General features: G+C 36.5%; 1 protein-coding gene across 3 annotated transcripts in view; it reads right to left on the bottom strand.

The window, feature by feature from the left end:
• Positions 1-4974: 4974 nt before the first annotated feature.
• gabbr1a (gamma-aminobutyric acid (GABA) B receptor, 1a) overlaps positions 4975-23616 on the bottom strand; it is a 49180-nt gene continuing 30538 nt past the window's right edge. For all 3 annotated transcript variants that reach the window (XM_079609086.1, XM_079609087.1, XM_079609088.1), the window contains 10 exons: positions 23020-23097; positions 16528-16678; positions 15430-15562; positions 15157-15273; positions 12027-12134; positions 11715-11808; positions 9982-10109; positions 7046-7174; positions 5822-5965; positions 4975-5408 (listed from right to left, as the gene is read on the bottom strand). In XM_079609086.1, the coding sequence (XP_079465212.1) occupies positions 5148-5408; positions 5822-5965; positions 7046-7174; positions 9982-10109; positions 11715-11808; positions 12027-12134; positions 15157-15273; positions 15430-15562; positions 16528-16678; positions 23020-23097 (1343 nt within the window). In that variant the 3' untranslated portion in view covers positions 4975-5147. The remainder of the gene's footprint in view (positions 5409-5821; positions 5966-7045; positions 7175-9981; positions 10110-11714; positions 11809-12026; positions 12135-15156; positions 15274-15429; positions 15563-16527; positions 16679-23019; positions 23098-23616) is intronic.

Raw genomic sequence — 23616 nt, 5'->3', positions numbered from 1 at the left:
TTGCCTCCGGTCGCCCGCTTGCCAACATTAGTGTTGATATAGTGTCTACTGTAGCTTTTGTAAGCTCTTGCTTTTGTAAGATGGTTCATCGCCCCTTAGGAAAATTAACCATGATTTTGTGATCGATTACTGTTGGTATTACCATAGATTTCCAACAAATATCATGATTAAACTCAAGTTTGTGATGTTGAGGGGACCATATCAGATCCTCAGGATATTACTTGTGGGGTGCCCCAAGGTTCAGTCCTTAGCCCCCTTTTATTTTAAGTTTATATCAATGACATGCCAGCTGCGGTGAAATGTAAGCTGCTTTTATATGCTGATGAGTACATTACTGGTCTCTGGGGATGATGTCAGCCAGATTGAGAAGACTCTAGGTAATGAATTAAATAGTGTTAGCAAGTGGCTTATAGACAACAGGCTTTCAATACATCTGGGAAAAACTGAGTCCATTTTATTTGGACCAAAAAGGAAGTTGTCTTAATGTACTTAAGGTCACATGTAATGGCACTGAAATAGTGTCTCAGAAAAGTGTCACATACCTGGAGTTAACATTAGAGAAGTCATTAACCTATAAATCTATTGCTGACTAAATATTATCTAAGTGTGCCGGTAAACTGAAATTCCTGTATCGGGCATCTAGATTTTTCTATCAAGAAATTACTGGGAAATTTCGATTATGCATGTTCTGCTTGGTACAGTGGATTATCAGTTGAACTTAAAAACAGACTGCAAGTGATGCAAAATAATGTTATCCACTACCGGAATAATTTGCCGCTTTCCCTCAAAATTGTAAATACCAGAGGGGCTTTTAGACATCAGTTTAGGCTTTTTTATGGAATAGAGTAGCCAATCTAGAGTAGACTAATTATTTATGTGATTTATGATTATCTGATTTTAGAATGTTTTTGAACCTTGGGTGATTTGTGTTAAATGTTTTTGTCTTTGTCCTGCAATAGGTCTTTGTTATGTGTTAAATGTTCTAACACCAAGGACCATGTTGGAAATACATGTTGTCTGTCATATCCAAATAAATCAAATCAAAATAAATGGTCTATAACATTGCATCTAAAATGTATAAGGAAATTAGAAAAAACAATTATACCACTCTGAAACATCCTGTGGAATCCGTGCTTCTTATTAATTGGTTATTTTTATAATGAATATACATCCTTCTAGTTATGCCAAGCTCTAAATGATTTTATCTGGTTGACATTGTGAGTGAGGGGGGCCTTGAAATATTGTTGTGGACAATGGGAGAGGTGGGGTTGAGATCCACTGGTACAGAACTGACAGGAAGGAAAGTGTGTGAGTGTGCGAGAGAGAGAGAGAAAGAGGGGGACAGGATCAGGAAAGAAACCCGAGCCGGGACTCAAACTCAGCACGTTTCGTACAAGGAAATTGGCTCCAACTGGTACAAGTACTTTTAAAGACCCTCATGATCTTTTGTTTTAACTTCCTTTGTGGGGTTCAGGCCTAGGGTTTTACATGTCTTGCATTAGATCTTGAGACTGTTGCTCCATCATGAACAATTCTGGCTGCACTCTCAGTGCAAAATGAGTTTATTGAATGTTGACATCCAGAAAGTTTGCATATTTAGAGAAACTTTCTAAAGCTTAAGATACATAGTTTTTGTCAGTTGAAAAATTACAAGGGAATTACATTATTTTTAGACACTTGAAAGTATAAAAAAAAATTCCTTGTGGTACAGTGCACACACGTGACAGTAAGCTTGAGGAAAATCCATAACTGCTGCAACAGCAGGGCCTTTAGAGAAATAAATGCCTCTGAATAATAACAACCATCCCATGTACGTCAGCGGTGACACCACACAGATGTTTACAAAGAACCCCTCCCATCCGTTCAAAAGGCACTGGTTCAGTAATTACAGATTGTACCTTTACCGTGTGTCAAGTGTTACAGTATATAGTCACACACCCTGAGCTACATTACTAGAATGCTGATATAGAGGAAAAATATTATGCCTAGCATTGCTTGTTATATGTTAGTTTATAGATGAGTACAAGTAAATGAAACATGCAGCAATGCACAACTCTGTCCGAAATAAAAATCCCAGAATATTGTATTACGTGATTGTCTTACTATAGGAAATAAAGATCAATGTAATATTGCAATAAATCCAAATATACATAGAGATTGTCCACAAGTACAAAATTTTAAGCATTGACTCAACTTGTAATAAAAAAAAAATACAAGAGAAGAGAGTCGATAAAATTTTATAGTTCTATATGGTTATAGTTTTTATGATTTCTGCCACTATGACAGTGTTTATGAGGTGATAAATAAATGGGAAAGCTTTCAAGCATAACATTTGCGTTTAAACGTCACAGAATGGTCATTAATATCATCTTAAAATTGTACAAAAAGTGGTTGCATCCCTTACAATGCACATGAACAATTGTGAAGATACTCATTTGTTACTCGTCATTTTTTTTAACCATCAATAAATGGAAAAAAACGAATAAATGTTTTTTTTTTATAAATTAAGAAATATTTAAATAATTAATTAACTTGAGAAGACAAACAAACAAATAAATAAATATTGCACAGACCAAGTAATGGTCTTGAATTTGAAATAAGAAATCTATAATCTGGACAGAGACAACTGTGAAGAGCACTCATTTGTCCACGGTTACACACATCGGTAAGTTATTTCAAAGGTTAAAAAATATATATTTTTTCAATTTTTTTTAAACCATCAATAAATTATTTTTAAAAAAATCAAACAAATTAAGACATATATAAACAATAAAATAAATAATAAAATAAATAAATATTTATTTCACAAAACAATAATCTGGACCGAGTGCTCACAAAAAATAAATATTTTTAAAAATAACGTTAGACGTGTGGATCAATTTGGCCCGAAAGTACAAAAAGCTACAGAAGCTGTTCATAGGCCTGTGCTTATTTCTCACTCAAACTGTGACGCAACACAAATCACAAACTTCATGGATAATTTGACAAACAAAAAAGCCATTAGCGATGATTTGATCGGGAGCATTTGTGACTGTGCGCTAATATGAGGGGAAACAAAATGATGCTCATCCTTCATACAAAACAAACTTATTTCTTTCTTTTCCATTTCATTCCACTCCACTTCTACTAAAAAAAAAACAGGAGCAGGAGAGGTTGAGACAAGGACAGAAAAGCCATTAAAGCACCCTGGCACACGGCCTTAGGGATTAGAGGAGAGAAAGCATCGGAGGAAAATAGAGTATCGACCAGACTCGGGTCAAATACCTTTAGGAGTGAGTAAATCACAGGTTCGGCTAAAGCCTCGTCTCATTTTCTTTGTGAACTGGATGAGTGAGAGCAATTCATCTGATACCGTCTGTCGCCGCGACGCAAGGTCTGTCTCATTAAAGTGACAGTCTCTTCAAATGCTAAGCGAAGCACGGAGACACGCTCTTCTTCCTTCGCTGTCACTCAACAAAATAACTCAAAGAAGTGTTTGACCGATTCTGGCTCTGGCACCCACACAATCCTTCCTAAACACCCCTGTCCTAGACGCCTTTATCCAAAGGGATTTACGCCAGTCCAATTGCAAAAACAGTCAGTTCCCCTTGAAGAACTCCGGTTTAAGTGCTACGGTCAGGGGCAAAATAATGACAGATTACACGCGTGTTTTAAGTAACTCTCCACTCGTCTTCACTCCTGCTCCAACCAGAACCTCCAGCATTCGGCCTTTACGGCCTCTTCAAAGAATATTACAGGTTCAGTACAAGTTAAGCATTGACAATCTTCATTATCACAAAAATGTCAATTTTGTCCCCATTTGTCTTTAAAAAACAAACGCGATTACATTGAGGCATTTACAATGAAAGTGAATGTGGCGATGAAATGGAAATAGCGACAGATCGTTTCTTCTTTATTGTGATGCACAGAGTGTAGGCCTAATGGATACTCGAAAAATAAATATTATAGGGCGGGGACTTGGTTGTATGCTCGGTTGTTGATTGGATTTTAAGAAATGGGCGTTGCTCTCGAAAGTGGAGGCAGAGCTTGTAGAGGCGGAGTTTGAGCGGACTAAAATCCTGCATACGTAGGAATTAGGGAAGGTCTGGAAGTATTACAACGTCAATTTTTGCGACACACGGATTAATTGTTTACAATAAGATCTATAACATGCATTTCGGATTAATTTCCCATGACCCGTCAGAGGAAAAGCAGTTTGGGATGGATAGGGTGAATTTAAGTGTGATAAAATTGCTAACGAACATATTTTGTGTAACTGTCACTATGACAAAGCAACACCAAAAAAAACCTGAAACCCTCGAACAACTGTAAAAATGACAGTTTAAACAACTTTACAGCTTAAATATTACACTGAATAAGTGTTTTTATGATAAATGAGGGACAATTTGAGGGATATTTGTTTATGCTAATTGACAAAACAACACATGCTGTCAATTGAGCTTAACTTGAACTGAACCCAGAATATTCCTATAAAGAATGTTTGATTAACGGACAAGAAAACGTTGTTTTCTGACATCATTGGTTTTTGGTGGATAAAATCAATGTTGACTGTGCAACAGAAATTAGTTTCCATACACACTACCATTCAAATGTTTAGGGTCTATAAGTTTTTTTTTTTTTTTTTAAAGAAATTAGTACATTTATTCAAATAGGTTGCACTAAATTGATCCGGAAATTACAGTAAAGACTAAATAAATGCTGTTTTTTTTTAACGTTCGGTTAATCAAAGAACTGATATTCATTGTTGAGTAATGATGCTTAAAATTCAGCTTTAAAAGTTACTTTAAATTGTAATAATGTTTCATAATATTACTGTTTTACTGTGTTTTTGATCAAACAAATGCAGACTCGGTGAGCACAAGAGACTTCTTAAAAAAAAAAAATAATAATCTTAGCAACCTCAAACTTTTGAAAGGCAGTGTAGTTTTTGCAGAATGTGAATTCATATTAAATACAGAGATTTTTTTTATTTTTATTTAGTGTTTTATAGCTGAGATATAGGGAGTTATCAAAAGTAGGTTCAGGTTCAGGAATGTCAGGAATCTAAAAGCGGAGTGAAAAACCCACCAACTTCAAAATAAAGTACATAAACAACCAGTTTCTAGATACAACTTTACATTGCCTTCTGAGGTTCCAGCATCCCGGACTCATTTGTACAGCAGGGGCAGACGGCTGTTGTGGCAGTTGTTCCGGCTCAGTTTGCCCTCGCCCTGGTAGAGGTTGGAAGAGTTGGAGAAGGACGGAGGCAGGGATTGTTTGTCCGTGGGGGTGGAGTAGCTGGGGGGTTCGGCCTGAGAGGACGGGACGCTGTGGTTCTGGTTCTGATTCTGGACGGATGTGCGCCTGCGAGAACGCAAGGCCTGGCGTTCTGCCAGTTGACCCCGCAGCTCCGTCACTCTCTCTTCCTTCTGTACAAAAAATATAAATATATATTATTTACCAATCAAATTAAAAACTTGACTTTGAATGTGCCACATTTGAAACTTTTGAAGTAATAATAATATTTTATATATATATAAAATCCAAATTTGTATTATGTATTATTCATATTTTATTAATAATATTCTGAAGTTCATTTGTATATTAACATATAAAAGCATATTCTGAACTTACTGAACGGACACCATGTGAAAGCACAGTCATGTGCTGAGAAGGTCAAAGACAAGGACGTGTATGATATCATTTCAATAATTCATTCTACCCTATGGATTTCTGTTGTGTTCATTCGTTCATTTATTATGGTGTTAATTAAGAAGAGGCAAGCTGTGTGCACACGAGGAGAAGAGGAAGTGACGGATAGAGAGAGAAAAGGAGCACGTGCCTCTTGAATGATCTTCTGGAGTTCCCTGTTCTCGCGCTCCAGCTGTCGGGACTTCTCCTCGTCATTGTTGTTGGTGGACGAGCCGGTTTTCAGCGTGTCCTGCTGCTCCGACTGCCACTCGCCACGAGTGATCAAACGCCGGATCTGCAGAAACGACCGTAATAATCTATGAGACACTGCAGGAAACGAACACTGAATTTATGAAATATCACTGAAACCAATAGTTCATATGGGTGATATTGTGCAAGAGAGGACAGGATAATTTACAGCCAGCCAGTCATTACATGAATCAACTTAGAGATAAAGATCTTTTTTTTTGTGCATTGTTACATGGTTACTCACCTAATAAATTAATTGACATGAAATACTGATTTGAATTTAAAAAAATATAACTTATGTGAGAAGAACAAGGCCACAAAGCAGGGCTATTATAAAAAAAAAAAAAAAAAAAAAAAAAAAAAAAACATTTAGTAAAATAATTGAATTGAAGCTGAAATTAAATTTAAATATAAATATTACATGAAAAACTAAAAAGCTAGAAATGTTTTTTGGCAACTATCTGAAATAAGTTGAAGTACTAAAATTATTAACTAAAAAACACAAAAACTACAACTGAAATAAAGTTAACTGATATTAAATTAAATTAACCCTTAAGATAACAATTAAAATAATAAAAATGACAAAAGCATGTTTAACTGGAAATAAACTAAAACTGAAATAAAGCAAACAAAAAAAATCAAAAAAATAAATGAAACCTAAAAAGTATTATTTCATAGGAAATAATAAAAACAACAAAAAGCTCTTTTAAAATTACTTACTGGAAATAAATAAAAGCTAAAACTGAAATTAATTTTTTTTATATATATATATATATAAAGCTAATTTTTTTTTTAAATAAAAACTATAATAGTATAATACTAAAATAAGTCAAACTAAAAACCAGTCAGAATCAAGCAAACTGAGGACTGTGTAAAAATAATGCATAATATACTCTCTAGGTGAGCATTCTCCAAGATGTTTTGTAAAACATCACTTTCATGTGTTGAAAACGAAACATAGCTTAACACAATGCACTTATGCGGTAACAAAAAACGAAACCGTGTCAAGGGACAGAACAGAACAGAACAGAAATCAGACACAATGAGAAACCAGCGTCTACCATAAAGACGAACCAGCATGAATGTGGAAGTGATATAAAGCAGGGGATTATTGAAGTGCATAGACCTTGGGCACGAAGAGCACCACGAGTGTGATGTAGACTGAGAAAATGATGGCCAGAGAGGCGAACGCAAATGAAGCGTCCTGCTGAGAGGAGAGGATCATGGTCACTGGAGCAGTAATCATGCACAGCACCTGAAGACAGAAACAAAGACAGAACATCGTTTATCACGTAAAGATATAACTGATTCTGTGTTTTAAGCAGTTCTTAAAGAGATGGTTCACCCAAAAATAAAAATTCTGTCATCATTTACTCACCCTTAAAGTTGTTCCAAACCTGTATGAGTTTCCGTATAAGAAAGTATAAGATATGTTAAACAATGTTGGTAACCAGACAGTTGACGGCACCCACACTGTAAAAAAATATTTCCATGATTTGTTATCACAACTTTTTATCTTTTGTCGAATCAACATTGATAACTAATGTGTGAAGATAACATACTATTTTGAGTTTCTGTTTATTAAACCATTCTTCTTCATTGTATTAACTCAAATTTTTAATTACAACGAACTCAAAAATTTTAAGGCAAGAAGGTAACTTGCTTTTTTAAGTTAAACCAAAAAATGGTTTAACAGTGGCATTGACTTCCATAGTAGAAAAAAAAAATACTATGGAAGTCAATGGGTGCCGTCAACTCTGGTTACCAACATTGTTTAAAATATCTTCTTTTGTGTTCAACAGAAGACGGAAACTCATATTAGGCGAGTAAATGATGACAAAATATTAAGTTTGGGGTGAACTATCCCTTTAAGGACTCACTTTCTGTCATTTTGTGAGAGAGAAAAAATTAATATGAGGTAATGTCAGGGGGAAAACCCTATTTTTTACTGTCTAAACAAGACCTTTATGTACTAAACTATCACCGCCACTAGAGGGTGTAAATCAACTGTAACAAAAAATGTAATTGCAGAGCAGAAACAGTGCCATGAATGAGAACTGAGAAAGTTAAAGTTAGTGAAGAGATAAATAAAGCAGAATGAGAGACAAAGAAAGAGAGAGAGCGAGAACTGTTGATGAAAAAATGTCATTCTGTCAAAACACTTGCAGCGGGCAGCTCAGAGTTGGAGATCTAATACGATCACTGGAGATGTCATATCTGGTGAACAGAGCAGAAAAATAGCTGGTATTTACCATCAACGGCTCAGAATGACTCAACACACAGATAACTGCGAGCAATGAACCGACTGTCACGACTGTCTGGTGTCAAAACAACATCCAGAACACCACTAAAGTCTATTTCCTCTCTGACCTCTACAGCACCGGAGCGATGTGAGCTATTCGGTGCTATCGGAGCTGGTTATTCCCGACACACAGCAGAAACATGGAGCAGTTCTGGGACTCAATCGGATCTTCTGCAAAAGAGCTGTAGGACTGACGTAAAGCATTACCAGTGAAGTGTTACTTGTTTCCTCATTAAGATGTTTTAGTCTGAGTTTGAGCAAATGGGTGCAATTATGCAAATCATCCGGCGAAGCACTTGGAGTTATTGCCGGAATCAAACTGTTTTCAAGCAGTTGAGCGATTCAGAGCGAAGCACAAAACCACAGTAATCAACGCTTCATTCAAAGAATGTGCTAAAAAAAGGCTCGAACACAAGGAGACTGTTGATGTTGATAAAAATAAATACACTTAAAGTTAGCATTACGTCAAGCTATTCTTTTGTTTTCACAGTTAGTATTTAATGTTAGCTTATAAATCATTTTAATACACACATGTAAATATTTAGTATAGGCCTACATAAATTGTAGTATAAATCAATTCTATTTATACTTTTCAACCTAATAGAATAACATAAAATAACATTAGCTATAAATTAAGAATATAAGACAATAAGTATCCTGAATTAAACAAAGTACAAAATAATATCTTTGATGTGGAACTAGTGCCTGTTTAAAATGGCGCGAGATTCGCTAATAGTGATAAAGGTCGAATCCTGAAGGAGTAAGAAAATATGAAAGTGTGTTTCTGCCGCTGAATAAAAAATACAAAAAGTAATTGCTACTTTTTATCTCACAATTCTGGCTTTATTCTTGCAATTGTGAGATATAAACTCGCAATTGTGAGTTATAAAGTCCAATTCTGAGGGGGGCAAAAATCTGAAAAGTCATGTGAGAAAAGTCTCCCTTTATAACTCGCAATATTGAGTTTTTATCTCACAATTCTAAGAGAAAAGTCCAAAATGCATAGCAATTACCTTTTGTATTTTTTCCACATGAAAACGGCTATCTTACATTTTTATCCATGACTCTTGGGCGAACAGAAAGAACAACGTTTATTTAAAAAAAGTCTTTTGTAACATTATAAATGTCTTTGCTCTCACTTTTCAGTTTAATCAATATAATGCATCCTTGCTGAATAAAAGTATTAATTTCTGACTCCAAACTTTTGAACGGTAGAGTATAAATATTAGCTATTAGTGTGCTTTTTATTTTGTGATTAGATTAACATGACCTGTACTGTACAGCGCTATTGTCATCCTTAATTTTTGTCTTCTAGCAGGTAAAGAGACATACTTCATGAGCAAACCATTTATTGTTATATAATAAAATGGCATATGAAGTGCGAGAGGGAAGCAAAGTCACCTGCTGGGTCTCAATTCTCAAACTCAGCGACCAACAAAACACCGGCCCAGATAATGCTACCGCCCTGGGCGACAGTTTCCGCACCTGCTCATTAGCAGTTTCAGTTAATTAACTTTTTCTTTTTGTCATAGGACTGTGACTTTTAAACACAGTAAAACGCATGGGAAAGATATAATAGTTAAACAGTTTTGGCTGAAAGGGCACATATTCTTGCAACACACTGATACACTTGCGATATACGTAGCTATATATTAGATGAAACAATCTCAGGTGTTTCGCCCAGCTGTCAGCTACGGTTAGGCTCTACTGTGAGGACATTATATGCTGTGAACATAGAAATAGCCAGCAGTCAGACTTACAGACACATTGTAGATGGCCATGCCGACCGCTCTATGGTCATTAATCTTCTCGGTGGAAATGGACTTGGTCTCGTAGGCCAGAAAGATGCCGAGCAGCAGCAGAAGTCCCTTGTAGCCGTACACCACACCTGAAGGGAGCAGGCATTACTTATAGTGAGTGCTCTTAAAGCTCGGAGGCTGGTTTAAGCTCTGGGATCATGATATTTCTGTGATACTTGAGGTACATGTGATGGTTTTGAGTCCAGTAACATACAAAAAAACAATGTAGGCAGAATAACTCAAAAATAGTGAACCTACCGTTTTCTGTTCGATTTAAACCAGTTATTTTTAATGATTCTTTCAAACTGAGGCAAATATGAAAAAAAACAAAAACTTTTTGACAGTAAAATGGTGAGGTTTGATTCGACACCATCTACACCACCACTATTCAAAACAACAGTTTCCAACATTGATAATAATAAGAAATGTTTCTTGAGCATACATTTCACAATATTACTGTTTTACTGTATTTATGAAATAAATGCAGCCTTGGTTCACGAGCATAAGATACTTCTTTCTAAAATAAAAAGCGCAAACATTTTAACAGTAGTGTCTGTAACCTCATAGAAAACATAGCAATAGAGATTAACTAAAGTTGTATTTTACACTGGAAAAAATGTAAGTATAGTATTTTCTAATTTGCTATATTTTTGAGTGATGTCATGAATGAATGAGTCCATTAGATTTTTCTTAGCGACAAAAGAAGAGTTTGGGTTCCAAATTTTGATGATGTATGAATACTTTAAAAATGTAAATAATATAAAATGTTTTGTGTATTACATGCAGTACATATTTTTTTCCATATTACAAAGCCTGGTGAAAATGTGCTCAACTGTCATGAAATTAGTGCAAATGTTTTTTCCAAAATTGTAACATATGATCCGGGCATGAGATTCACCCTTGAAGACTATCTGAAGATGGATGATCTCTGTCCAGTCTATATTGTCCATATTCAAAATGTTGTGAAAGAAATGAAAAGACAAAAATAAATAAATAAAAACAGGAAGAATTGAAAAGGAAGTGAGAGAGAAGAGAAGGACTAATAAGTCACATTAGAGTTTAATCTCATTTTGAGTTCAGGGAAGTTTTTTTTTCTTCTCTCTCTCTGTAATATTATCTTCCTGTACAGTGTGAGAGAGTCAGGCTATGAGATCCAGACCTGGGCACTGACCCACAAAATTTAATTTTACACTGCGGCGCTCTGATAGGAAGTCAGAGCAAGAGGAAAAGTACGAGAAAAAGAGATGGTGAGAGAGTGAGAGAAAAAGAGATGGTGAGAGAGTGAGATTGAGAGAGAGAGAGAGAGAGAGAGAAAGGGGGGGGGATGATTTTGTGAAATAGTGAGAGGAATACAAAATGAACTGGCGGAAAAAAACTCTTGAGCATATAACAAATTATTAATCTAAATTTCGGAGATAGATTGTATCAGTGTAGAGTGAGAAGCAACCATATGGATAATTATATATATATATAATGTTCTAGACAAGGGGTGTTAAACGCACAGCCCCACAGGGTAATTTGAAGGGAAATAAATCATGCAAAACATGTTTATTTATTATCGTTATAATATATTCATATTCCTGAGTTACACAACAAAATTGAATATTTAGCATTACGGGTTTAAATGAAAAATCCTTAGCAAACACCACTAAAAAGAGTCACTGAGACACGGTGAGTGAATTCTGGATACGTACCAAGCCACGTGTTCATCTTCTCTGAACTGCAGTGCTCGAGAAGAGGCTGAATCAACACATCCAGATCTTCTTTAGGAGCCTCTTTAGTGAACTTCTGCTTAGAGCGAGAAAACAAGAGAGCGAGAGAGAGCACTTTAAAGGACAGAGATTGAGGTCAATGCAGCAGAGCACCGCTCTACAATCCTTCACCATTAACACCTACTTCCGTGCGCTTGCTTGGCAGAAATTTCCAAGGCATCTCAGAGGAAACGCATCATAAAAATCAAAGTAACAACAAGAATAAAAAAAAAGAATAATAAAGTGTCACCACACCTCCACGGTTATGTGCAGTGGGTCCATGATCTGCCAGATGAGCAGAGAGATAACATCAATAGCCAGCAGAACTGCAACGGTCACGTATAGCTTCCACGGCTCCAGGTGCTGTGGAGAAATGACAAGAGCATAATCGTCAGTCAATGGTACACAGTCACGAAACGTCAAGACCATAACAAGCAACTAATATAAATGGGGAAATAAAAGCAAGGTCACAGAAGTTATAGACATTGTTGTAGACTCTGACAGCAAGTAATGATGCCTAGGTTTTACAAAGTAAGTTACAAGGGACACTACCATTCAAAATTTGGGGTCCATACTTTTTATTGTTTTAAATAAATGAATACTTTTATTCAGAGAGGATGCATTAAATTAATCAAAAGTGACAGTAAATACATTTATAATGTTACAAAAGATTTGGATTTCAAACAAATGCTGTTTTTTAAACTTTCTATTCCTCAAAAGATTCTGCTAAAATGTATCACCTTTGATTTGTCAGATCGTTATCTTGTGGGTTTGTGAGTCATGCTGAGCAATTTCTTAAAACAACTCATGAATCTGCTAATAAGTGTCATTTGTTCGTGAATCGAACAACACTAATCGTGCTGTGTTTATTCTGCGTGCATCTTGTGAGAACAACTCAATAGAAGTTGTCTTTTTTGTCATTATTTTTTGTCTTTTTAAGTAATCACGTTAAATTCAGACTGCAAACCCACAATCGCAATTTTGGTAAACAAGATTCCTTTTGCTGAAGCTTAAAAAAAAAGCCACAAATATTACAACACATACACCATGAAAGCATCATAAAGTGGTCCATACACTAGCTTTGTGTGAGAAGCAGACTTTTCAGCATGCAGCAATGAAAATGATCAGTGAATAATGACTTAAATTTTAGTCAGTTTTACACACAATTATCGTATGATTTCAGAAGACTTGAAATACAGCACATAAGCCCTATGAACTACACTGTAAAAAAGAAAGAAAGAAAGAAAAAGTTCCTGCCTTAAATTAAGTACAATCAACTTGGATGTTTAAGTAATTTCAATTTAAATTACATCAAACTGACTTTAAAAAATGAGTTGAAACTTAAAAAAATTAAGAAAATTGCTTAACTTATTTTGAGGAGTTAAAGCAATGTAAAAACATATGTTGCCATAACTTATTGGTCATATCATATTTTGCACTGGTGATTTATTTGTCCTTTTTGGAGCTTAAATGTCATTGAAAAAAGCTGTATAATGATTCTTCAAAAAGTTTTACGTTCTACATGAGCATTTGGGTTTGGAATGACACGAAGGGCGAGTAAATACCGACGGAACTCTTTTAAAGTACCAGCGCCGTCAAGGTGCTGTTCTGAATAACACGTTTATTTTCTTGTCAAGGTAAATGATGGAATTGCTCTGACACCATAACAATTGTGTTTACTCCACTGCATGGTGGGTAACAGGAAAGCGGAATGCCAATCATCAGCAAACATCACGAAAGTCATGTGTTACAAATGTGGAGTTATTTTCAGCTCCCATTCCATCCATTAATATATGGCCGCAGGCTCCCTCTGGGCCGGGAAAACGGGATAGAACCGAGCTTCGCAGCACACTTTCTTTTCTCTCTCTCTCTCTCTCTCTTAATCGCCGTGAAGGCGTCAAATGACCCGAGAGCCCCGTTTCTACCACATTCAGCCTGAGCGCCGAACTTTCTTCAAGTGCTGTCGAACCACTTAGGCAAATTGCCCCATTACGGACATTGGGAGAGTTGAAAGTCATCTCGATTCGTCGCGCAGAGCGCTTGAATAATAAAGCCCCCTGAAGGTCGGATTTCCGTAAAAGAAGTTTAATGCTCATCCATATTCATCCATATTGCATAGTTGGGGTAATCTGGTTGTCGTTTGATGAGGTCTTAGGGTTTCCCTAATGCCGTGTCTTATTGCTTTAGGACACAGGATCAGAGCGAACACATGTGTCAAGATGCTAATAGTGTGTTTGTGTTGTGTAAGGATGAAACGGACAGAACTTCTCGCAGCAAGAATAAGCGAAAGGAGGGGGAAGGTTCTTCTCTATTTCATGCTGGGAAGCTTCATCTAGCTCACTGTAGAGTCATCGGTGTGGGATTGTTTAATATGCAGTAGATAACAGTGAACTAGGCAGCGCTGCGTAATGCAAGCGTGCTGCTCCTCACATCTGCAGATTCTGCTAAATCATCTGAAAATAATTATTAAATTGAAATAAATGATTAAAAATGCAAAGTCTTGAGCAAACTCTACAAGCCCTGTCATCATTCTAATTAAACAAATTATAATTGATGTGAAATCCAATACTTAAAGTTCACCAAAAACAGTTGACTCACCCTTGAGATTCAGAATGGTTTTCTTTCTATTGTAGAGCTCAAGTAAATGTTTAGCAAAATGTTTACGCTGACACACTTTTTTGGAAAATAATAATAATTGTTAATAATTACAATTAATAATTATTAAATTAATAAATTATTATTTATAAATCAGTCATATACTATATATACTGTAGTACATTAATTCATATGCTAATACTTTTTTTCTTACAGCCACTTTCTATTTTGTGAATCTCAACAATCTTTTGATGCACATCAGAACTATATTCTTAGAACTATAGTCACCCTGGTGTGCTAAAACGTGTCAATATGAATGGGAATATACTAGATATTTGAAACATACTAAATTATTTGATTTCCCCCCCACTTTCAATTCTTTTACATCAATGAAAGGTTTGATTTTTGCTAATTTTTTGAATGAAAGATCAAAAGGATAAACAATGCAGATTTATTTTTACAGCCATCTTTCATCATATTTACCAGGGGTGCCATTAATTCTGACCACAACTGTACGTTAACATTTTTATAAATATATTCTGTACATGGTAATATTAAAAATATATCTGCCCTTGTAATTTTAATTATTATATATTAATAATATGTTATACCTAATTAATTGTAAATAAAAATATTATTCGATTTATTTATAATTTAAAAAGAATATAATAATTAAATTACAATATTGTGAAGCTGTGTGCAGATGGAAAGAAAGTCATTAAGGGAAATCATTTTTAATTATTGTGCAAGCTGTTCCTTTAAATGAAAGATCCACTCAAGATTGCTTTACCTTCCTCTTCTCTTTTTTCTCATCTTTCTTGGTGAAGACCGTGTGAACCCACCAGATCTTGGTGAACATGCTGCCATAGGCTAAACTGAAGCCAAGTCCTAGCAGCCACAGGCGAAACTACGAGAGGATGAGAGAGAGAGAGAGTTCATTTGGGAGCTTATCTCCAAAGCAGCAATTCATTTTTTTTACAACAAATCTTCACTGTGCTCAAAGGTCAAGGCTGAATGAGAGGAAACGGCAATATAAAAGAGCCTATAACATTTACGACTCTACCTGGCACACTACAGGGAACTGTGATCTATGGACATGGAGGCCATCGATGCCCAAAGGAAAGACAGCTGCCAATGCCAGCACGCATCCCACCGCCGTCATGTTGTTCAGATAGGGCTGAGAGTTCTGGATGTATCTGTCAGGAGGGTCAGAACACACTACAACTCAGTCCACAGATAAATTACACCATTTCAAAATGTTGGGCTGAAATATTACTTTGTAAGTGGCATGGGAGCATTTAAAGGACTCATAAAATCATGAAAAATGGATTTTCCTTCATCCTTATCTTCTAAAAATCCTCCCCAGGTCAAAATGGGTTTTATTAAAACTTCTCCTTCCATGATCATTTCATTTAAATTGTGTGAAATCGTGTTTTGTGAACCAGCCAAAATGTAATGTCGCTTTGTAATGAAGCTGCACTGCACTGAAAAAAACTATTTTTTTTCAATAAAAATATATAAATCTCACCCTTAAAATAAGATAAAAAATACTTTTTTTAGACAACATATGTTTAATGAAATATTTTTTTAAATATTGAATATTAAAGTAATTTTTATTTTATTTTTCCTACCTCATTGACAAATCGTTTTTTTTTTTTATATATATATTAACCCGCCATTGACGGAAATACTGAAATACATTGGCATACTGAACATGAACAACATTAAAATAACCATAAAATGACTGTTAATTGTAAGATTTTGGGCTCAGGGTGCCATTCGTTTTTCATCTCTAACAACAAAAATGTTGCAAAATGGGAATAATTTTCTATATAACAGAGATATTTAATGATGCCATCATTGTAAATGGCTTGTAAACAAGACATTTGGTTTACGTGACAGGAGATCAAAGAGGAAGAGAGCAGGGCACAGACTGAAGGAAGACTGTCAATACTGACAAGACCTTTTCAAGCAGTCAAACATCAATACCAAATCAATAGATTCACATTTTGATGTCATCATCTTTTAGAAAGTTATCTGAAAACAATTTTAGGGGCATATTTGCTGTTGTATGGCAAAATTTTTAATGAAGAAAAATGAGTTGAGTCAGTAATTGTAAGGTTTAAGGCATGTGGATTTTCTTTGAACACAGGATACTGACCTGATGCTGCTGTTGTATATGTTGAAGGAGAGGCACACTATGCCTAGAATGATTCCCAGCCCGGCAAAGACAGACACTGATACAAAGAGCTTCTGGGAAAGATAACGGAACTCCTTAATCACCTTGGTCTGGTCTGCCGGAGGGCCGAGGCCTGTCAAGAGAGAAACCAGTCAGGAAATATCGGCAAAGAAACGGCAGAATAGAGCGTAAGGATCACTGCGCGGTGACACTAGATACATAAACGCATGCAAAAAAAAAGTTAGAGATCGACTTTATTGACAGTTTAAAGGAGAAAAGGCCGAAGTATTCCGGGTTGGTTGAGAGAATCATTAGCTACGGCTGCTGTCAGACTTCAGAAACACGACTAGGGGAGAATATTCATTTTTTGACAGACAGTTTTCTGTGAAATAGGGCCACTGGGTCGGATTGACACGTCAAGTGTCTGGAAAGTTTCAGGGGAAAAGGAAGCTCACGACGTTCACACATTAGCAGGACCAGACGGAACCTGACTCCTTTCACACTTTCTGCGTTCGTTTTGGAGGGAATTCTGCAGAAACAGATTTAAAGATGTGTTAAATGGAGCTGGGAATACTACACTTTTTTTTTTGCTATCTCAAAGAATAAACAAACACACTAAAAATATTTATTGAGCAAACATGCAAGGGACCAGGAATGTGTAAAACTGACTGAAGGCTGTTCTAATCCGAGCGGGTGACGGCTCAGGGTGCCAGGGGACGATTCTACTTCGGGTTTCATCTCTATTAACAAAAATATGAGAATAATTTAAAAAAAGGGAGATTTTTAATGATGGCATCTGGTATGAACACATTGTAAATGGCTTGTAAATGAGACCTTTTGGTTTACATGACAGGAAGAGAAGTGGAAGAGAGCATCTGGTATGAACACATTGTAAATGTGGCACGGACTGAAGGAAGAGGAAACACTTTATTTCGATGGTCCACTTCAGACATTCATTCCACTAACTATAACTTTGCAACTACATTTCAACATTAACTCTCATTAGAGTATTAGTAAACTGTTAGGTTCGGGTTGGTTGTTAGGGTTCGGGTTAGTAGAATAAGTTGACATGTAGTTACTTATAGTCAGTAGTTTGTTGGAGGACCATAACAATAAAGAGTTAGCAGATATTAAGCAGACAGTCTGCTAATACTCTAATGAGAGTTAGTTGACATGTAGTTATAAAAGTTGCTTTACTTATGTTAGTAGAATAAAGTGTTACCAAGGAAGACTAATGTAAATGCATAAATAATACTGACAATACCTTTTATAGCCATCAAACATCAATGTAAAATTGATAGATTCAAATTTTGATGTCATCTTTTATATAAGTTATCTGAAAACAATGTTATGGATATTTCTACTGTTGTATGGCAAAATGTAAATAAGCTGAAAGAAATATACATATTATAATTAGTCAAAATTATTGATTAGTCAGCAATTATTTATGTTTTATCACAAACCAGTAGGACAAATGATTATCTGTTGTGTGACTGTGTTGAATTCCAATGAATTTGTTGAATCTCAACACACAGTACACTACCGTTCAGAAGTTTGAATATTTTTGTAATATTGTATTGTATACAATATTACAATATTGTAATAATATTGTAATAAAGATACTTTTGAAGAAGAGAGAGAGAGAGAGAGAGAGGTTGGAGGAGTTTTATTTCCAATATATATAAAAATCTTGTCAATTTGCATCTTAACATGCTGTGAATTAAACTGTAGAACATCATGAACGACACCTACATTTGATCCATGGTAATTAATGATAATAGTAAATCCTAAATGAATCTAAAGTAACTAAAGAGTTCACAGTACCATAGTGAATGCCTTTTTAAAAACATTGTTATCACTCCTCACACTAATGTTATCACTCTTCACTGGAACTGACTATAATTATACATTTACGCCTCTTGCTGTTCAGTCTGTCACTATAATTACAACCAAAAACAGGATTCCTGTGGGAACAATAATTACAGTGAGGATGGCTGTCTTGTCTGTGTAAAGCTTTTTTGATATAGACAAATAAACGATTGACAGGAATCTAGCGATGAGCAATAGTTAAAATGGAAGTTTTTTTTCTGTCAGAGGCAACCATTACCAGGGACGGAAAGCTGACCGTGAGGGACATGTGTCAGTGAAAGACAGCTGGTCCTTTGGTTTGTCAAAGTGACACGATGTTTGTTGATACTTTTCAGAATGTCAGAACAGTGACGAGTCAAGAGTGACATTTGCTACTGCAATGTGGCAGCAATACTGTGAGAGATAAGTGTGTGTGTGTGTGTGTGTGTGTGTGTGCGTCTGCGTGTGTGTGTGTGTGTGTGTGTGTGTGTGTGTGTGTGTGTGTGTGTGTGTGTGTGTGTGTGTGTGTGCGTCTGCGTGTGTGTGTGTGTGTGTGACTGTGTGTGTGTGTGTGTGTGTGTGTGTGTGTGTGTGTGTGTGTGTGTGTGTGTGTGTGTGTGTGTGTGTGTGTGAGAGAGAGAGAGAGTGTTAGAAAGCTCTGTCCGTCAGTTGATGCATTCTCACAGTAAACCTTCCGTCGTCCTTGATCTAAGAATCAGGACAGGGTGTTGCTATGGAGACCTGGCTTAACAACAGTTTCCACAGCAATTTGGAAGTGAAAGTCTTACTAAAGTGGTTGTCAAGAGCTACCAAGAGATGGTTGAAAAGCAAGGGCTCACTGCCATATGGTTAAAAAAATCATAAGAACTAAAGTCCTGAGTTCTGACCTGAGGTTACATGTATTATATGTTTTAAAGGCCACAATTTTACGCTAATAAAAATTAAGAACCCCATAAATGCTTGAGAATCTCAAATGGATTCCGGAGGAGGTTATGTGTTATTTGGGAAGAACATCTGCTGCTTCTGCTATTATCAAGGGCAAAGAAATGGCAAGCCATGTCGCCAGCTCTATACGCTCTGCTTTTCTCAGTGGGGATAGCGGAAGAAGTGACTAAATGGGTCATAACTCCGTTTTTCTGAAAATAGCCGTGATTGGCTAGAAAGGATGTAAATTTGCTACTGGGGGCAGAAAAAGATTTTAAACTATGTCAAAGGCTTTTTTTGGAGGGATTTATGCCCTTTAGCAGAGAGAAGAGTGTTGACAGGAATGGGATCGGGACATGACAGAGGCCAGGCTTGAAACTCTGACTCTCAAGTGTCAAAACCATGTGCGCAACTAATGCTCTAAATCAAACGCTTCTCAAGACCCCAAAAATGGCTCGGCCAAAGCAGTTTTCTTTCACATGTTGACATTTTTAAACAGGAAGTTGGGGCAAGATATACCAGATTGGGAGGGCTTGTCTCTTGTTTTCAAATGGATACACGCAAGTCTCTTATGCGCTGCAAGTATGTGATAAAATACAGTAAAAACAATAATATTTTACAATGTAATTTATTTCTGTGATGGAAAAACTGAATTTTCTGCATTATTACTCCAGTCATACTTCAGAAATCATTCTAATATGATGATTTAGAGCTCAAGAAACATTTCTTGTTGAATGTTGAAATGCTTTAATGCTGACTGTCTCAATCGCAAAATCCTTCCAGTGTGAGTGTACTGAAACTTTCGCTCTCTAAAAAGTCCCACAATGCACCGTGAAAACCAGGGAGCATCGATGCTCCCTATTTTCCCTTAACGGATGTTCTGAAGCATGAAACTTAAATCACGTGAGCCAAATCACTACACATAATGATAAGTGATAGATGTTTTTTTTTTTTTTTTTTTTTTTTATACATTTTTATTTCAGCATAAACATACATCATTGAGTGACGTGACGTGTAGCCAAGTATGGTGTGTCTCATACTCGGAATTTGTGCTCTGCATTTCACCCATCCAAGTGCACACGCAGCAGTGAGTATTGAACACACACACACACACCCGGAGGAGCAGTGGGGAGCCATTTTAGCTGAGGGGCCCGGAGGCGATTGGGTGTTAGGTGCCTTGCTCAAGGGAACCTCAGTTGAGGGTTATGAGATTGAAGAGAGCGCTGTTTGACACCCCCAACTACATTTTCTGATGGTACCGAGACTCGAACCCGCGACCTTCGACCGGCTCTCTAACCATTAGGCCACAACTGCCCCCCAGTTAAACCTTCAGAAACATGCCAATCTTAATGTATTGCACACAATTTAGAAACACTGTAATCACCCTGTCAAATACAGTAAATTCCAATGCTGTGTCACTGAACTGACATCACTATCTTTGCAGTAAAACTTCTGCCTGTAGCATTGATATTCATCTTGTGGCCATTCAAAAAACAAGCATTGGTGAAGTGTGAGGTCATTACTCGTCTAATGTAGGGCAGTGCTGCTTTGTTACAGTCACGCTGGCGAAATCCACTCAATGGGATCACGGCATGAAGGATTGATTAGAGCCTAAATCAAGAATGACTCACAGACGAGGACCGGGCAAATCCAGCAAATAATCGCCTCTGTATCTCTTGGGAGAGAAAATACAGGATTTTGGTGGTGGCAATTCAATTCCCACCTCTTGGCAGAAAACCAATTTGTGGGGTAATAGGGAAGGCACTGTTTGGTGTTTTGTAAATTATTTACTAGAATAGCATCCATGCAGGAAAAGGAGCAAGTTGAACAACAACTGTGAGTTTTCTATCAAAGCTATTCTGGTTCGGTGACATTACACATGATGGGATGCTTTTAAAAGTAAAGCATTTCTTTTGCTTTGTTCACACTGTATATTTAGGACTGACTGGCAAAATGGAAGGGAAAACTGAAATGAATTTATGAGGTGCATGAGACAGAAAGCGTCAAAAGTCTTTCTGTATTATTGACACATTCATGCATATGCTGAGTGTGAAACCACTCATCCGCTTGCTCATTCAGTGCACTCTAAGTGTGTAAATGAGTGGATCCATTCACATTGCACTTTGTGTGACGTTACACTCACCTTGCATCCCGAATGATGAAAAAAGTACTTAATCTAACTAAATCATTCAGACCGAAACATTTCCGTTTTAAGACCATATTTAGATATAGTTTGCATTGGGTTTGTAAATAACACAGTTTATATTACAACCACGCTTTTAAAAGCCATTTAAGAGACTGGAGCTCAAACGAGCTGCGAAACACGAGAATGGACCTCATTGGTTCTTGCTGAAGCTCAAACCTGCTGCGAAACACGAGAATGAACCTCATTGGTTCTTGCTGAAGCTCAAGCGTGCTGCGAAACACGAGAATGAACCTCATTGGTTCTTGCAGAAGCTCAAGCGTGCTGCGAAACACGAGAATGAACCTCATTGGTTCTTGCAGAAGCTCAAGCGTGCTGCGAAACACGAGAATGAACCTCATTGGTTCTTGCAGAAGCTCAAGCGTGCTGCGAAACACGAGAAGGAACCTCATTGGTCCTCACACGTCAAGCAAGCATGCTTGAGCTTCCGTTTACCATAACTGATGTGTCCGTTACTAAATGTTTATATGTGCAGAAAAGCCTTAATTAAATCTGTTCATTATATAAAGTGATCGTGTCTATTCTAAAAAATTTGACTAAACCGCTCGATTTATATGGTTTAGTTATACAATCTTTTTATTAACTTTTTGATGCGTCAAAGTTGTAGTTGCGTGGACTGTCAATGGAGGGACAGAAATCTCTGGAAAAAAAATTCAAACATCGAAGATGAACAAAAGTCTTACGGGTTTGTAACGACATGAGGGTCAGTAATTGATTACAGAATTTTTATTTTTGGGTGAACTAACCCAAGTTGTAATAATATTTCACAATATTACTGTTTTACTTTGTTTGATCAAATGAATGAATGCCTTGCTGAGCATGAGAGACATCTTTCAAAAACATATAATCATAAAGAAATAATCACATAAACATGTTGCTTGCAAAATATATATATTTTGCTAGAATACACAGCTATTTTGAATGAATGTCAATGGAAAAATATGCATTTTAGAGCCACAGTGAACCATGCTAATAAGTCATACCTTGAGCCTTTGTACCAGACTACAAACAACTAAATGGATCAGAGTCGAAGACGTCAAAATATTGGATTTTTGATGCCTGTCTGGACAAAACCTTGGTTGGTAAACCACAAGAAGATTAAATTACTTTTTTCAATTTCACACTGTTTCCTACATGTTGTACTTTACCATTTATCTGCCAGCATCATCACAGATTTTCATTTGATCTGCTCTGCGCCTTACATCGGTTTCATCAATATCAGTTTGTCAATGGAGAAACTTCACAGAGCCGCACAAAGGTCAGAGCGAGCCGTGAACGGCATGTGGCTCCGCTCCCCTGGGCCTGTATGGCCTCCTCTAGCAGAAAGGACAGCTAATTGTTAGCGATGTATTAAAGAGCGCGACAGGGATTTGTTGAGCTAATAGAAATCAATACTGGTGAGCCTCAATCTCGACGGGCCAAGTGCGGCTGTGAAAGGTGACGGGAGTGGAATGGACAGAGCTGTCTCGACGTGCAGGAAAAAGGCTGGTTTCTCTTACCAATCCATTTGTCGTTTCCGTACCAGGACAGGTTGCCTTTTGTGCTGTCATAGTAGCCAATCTTCTTGTAGCTCCCAGCTGAGGAAAGAAAAAGGAATTGAAATGAAACATGACAAATGTCTGAAAGAAAAGTGAATATGAAGCCACTTCTCATGCCGACATCTTCCCGAAACAAAGAGACCCTCATCTGTCTGTGAATTATAAATGGACAGACTAACCCAGCTAACAGGAACATTCTGGCAAGGTTTTCTCAAAGTTATTAACGAACGTTAATAAAATGTAAGTTGATAGTTTTCTGGTTTTTAATAACATTCTCAAAATGTTAGCACAAATAGATTATTTATACATCGTTCATGAATGTTTCACTTGGACGTCAGTCTAACATTTTTTAAACATTACTACTAACTACTCGTTTCAAAACATTCAACATTCAAAAAGTAACATTCCCATATTGTTTGTAAAAAGACCAAATTGAACCCTTAAGGATTTTGCTAACCTTCTTATATACAGGAGTAAACTTTTTAAACTTTAAACTTTAAAATGTAAACTTTTTGAGAACATTCAGAAATAATGTTTCCATAACTTAATGGGAACAGT

Source organism: Phoxinus phoxinus (genome assembly GCF_949152265.1).
Source record: "Phoxinus phoxinus genome assembly, chromosome: 4".
NCBI classification, from domain to species: Eukaryota; Metazoa; Chordata; class Actinopteri; order Cypriniformes; family Leuciscidae; genus Phoxinus; species Phoxinus phoxinus.
Note: the sequence above shows the minus strand (reverse complement) of the source record. Positions and strands in the feature narration are given on the sequence as shown.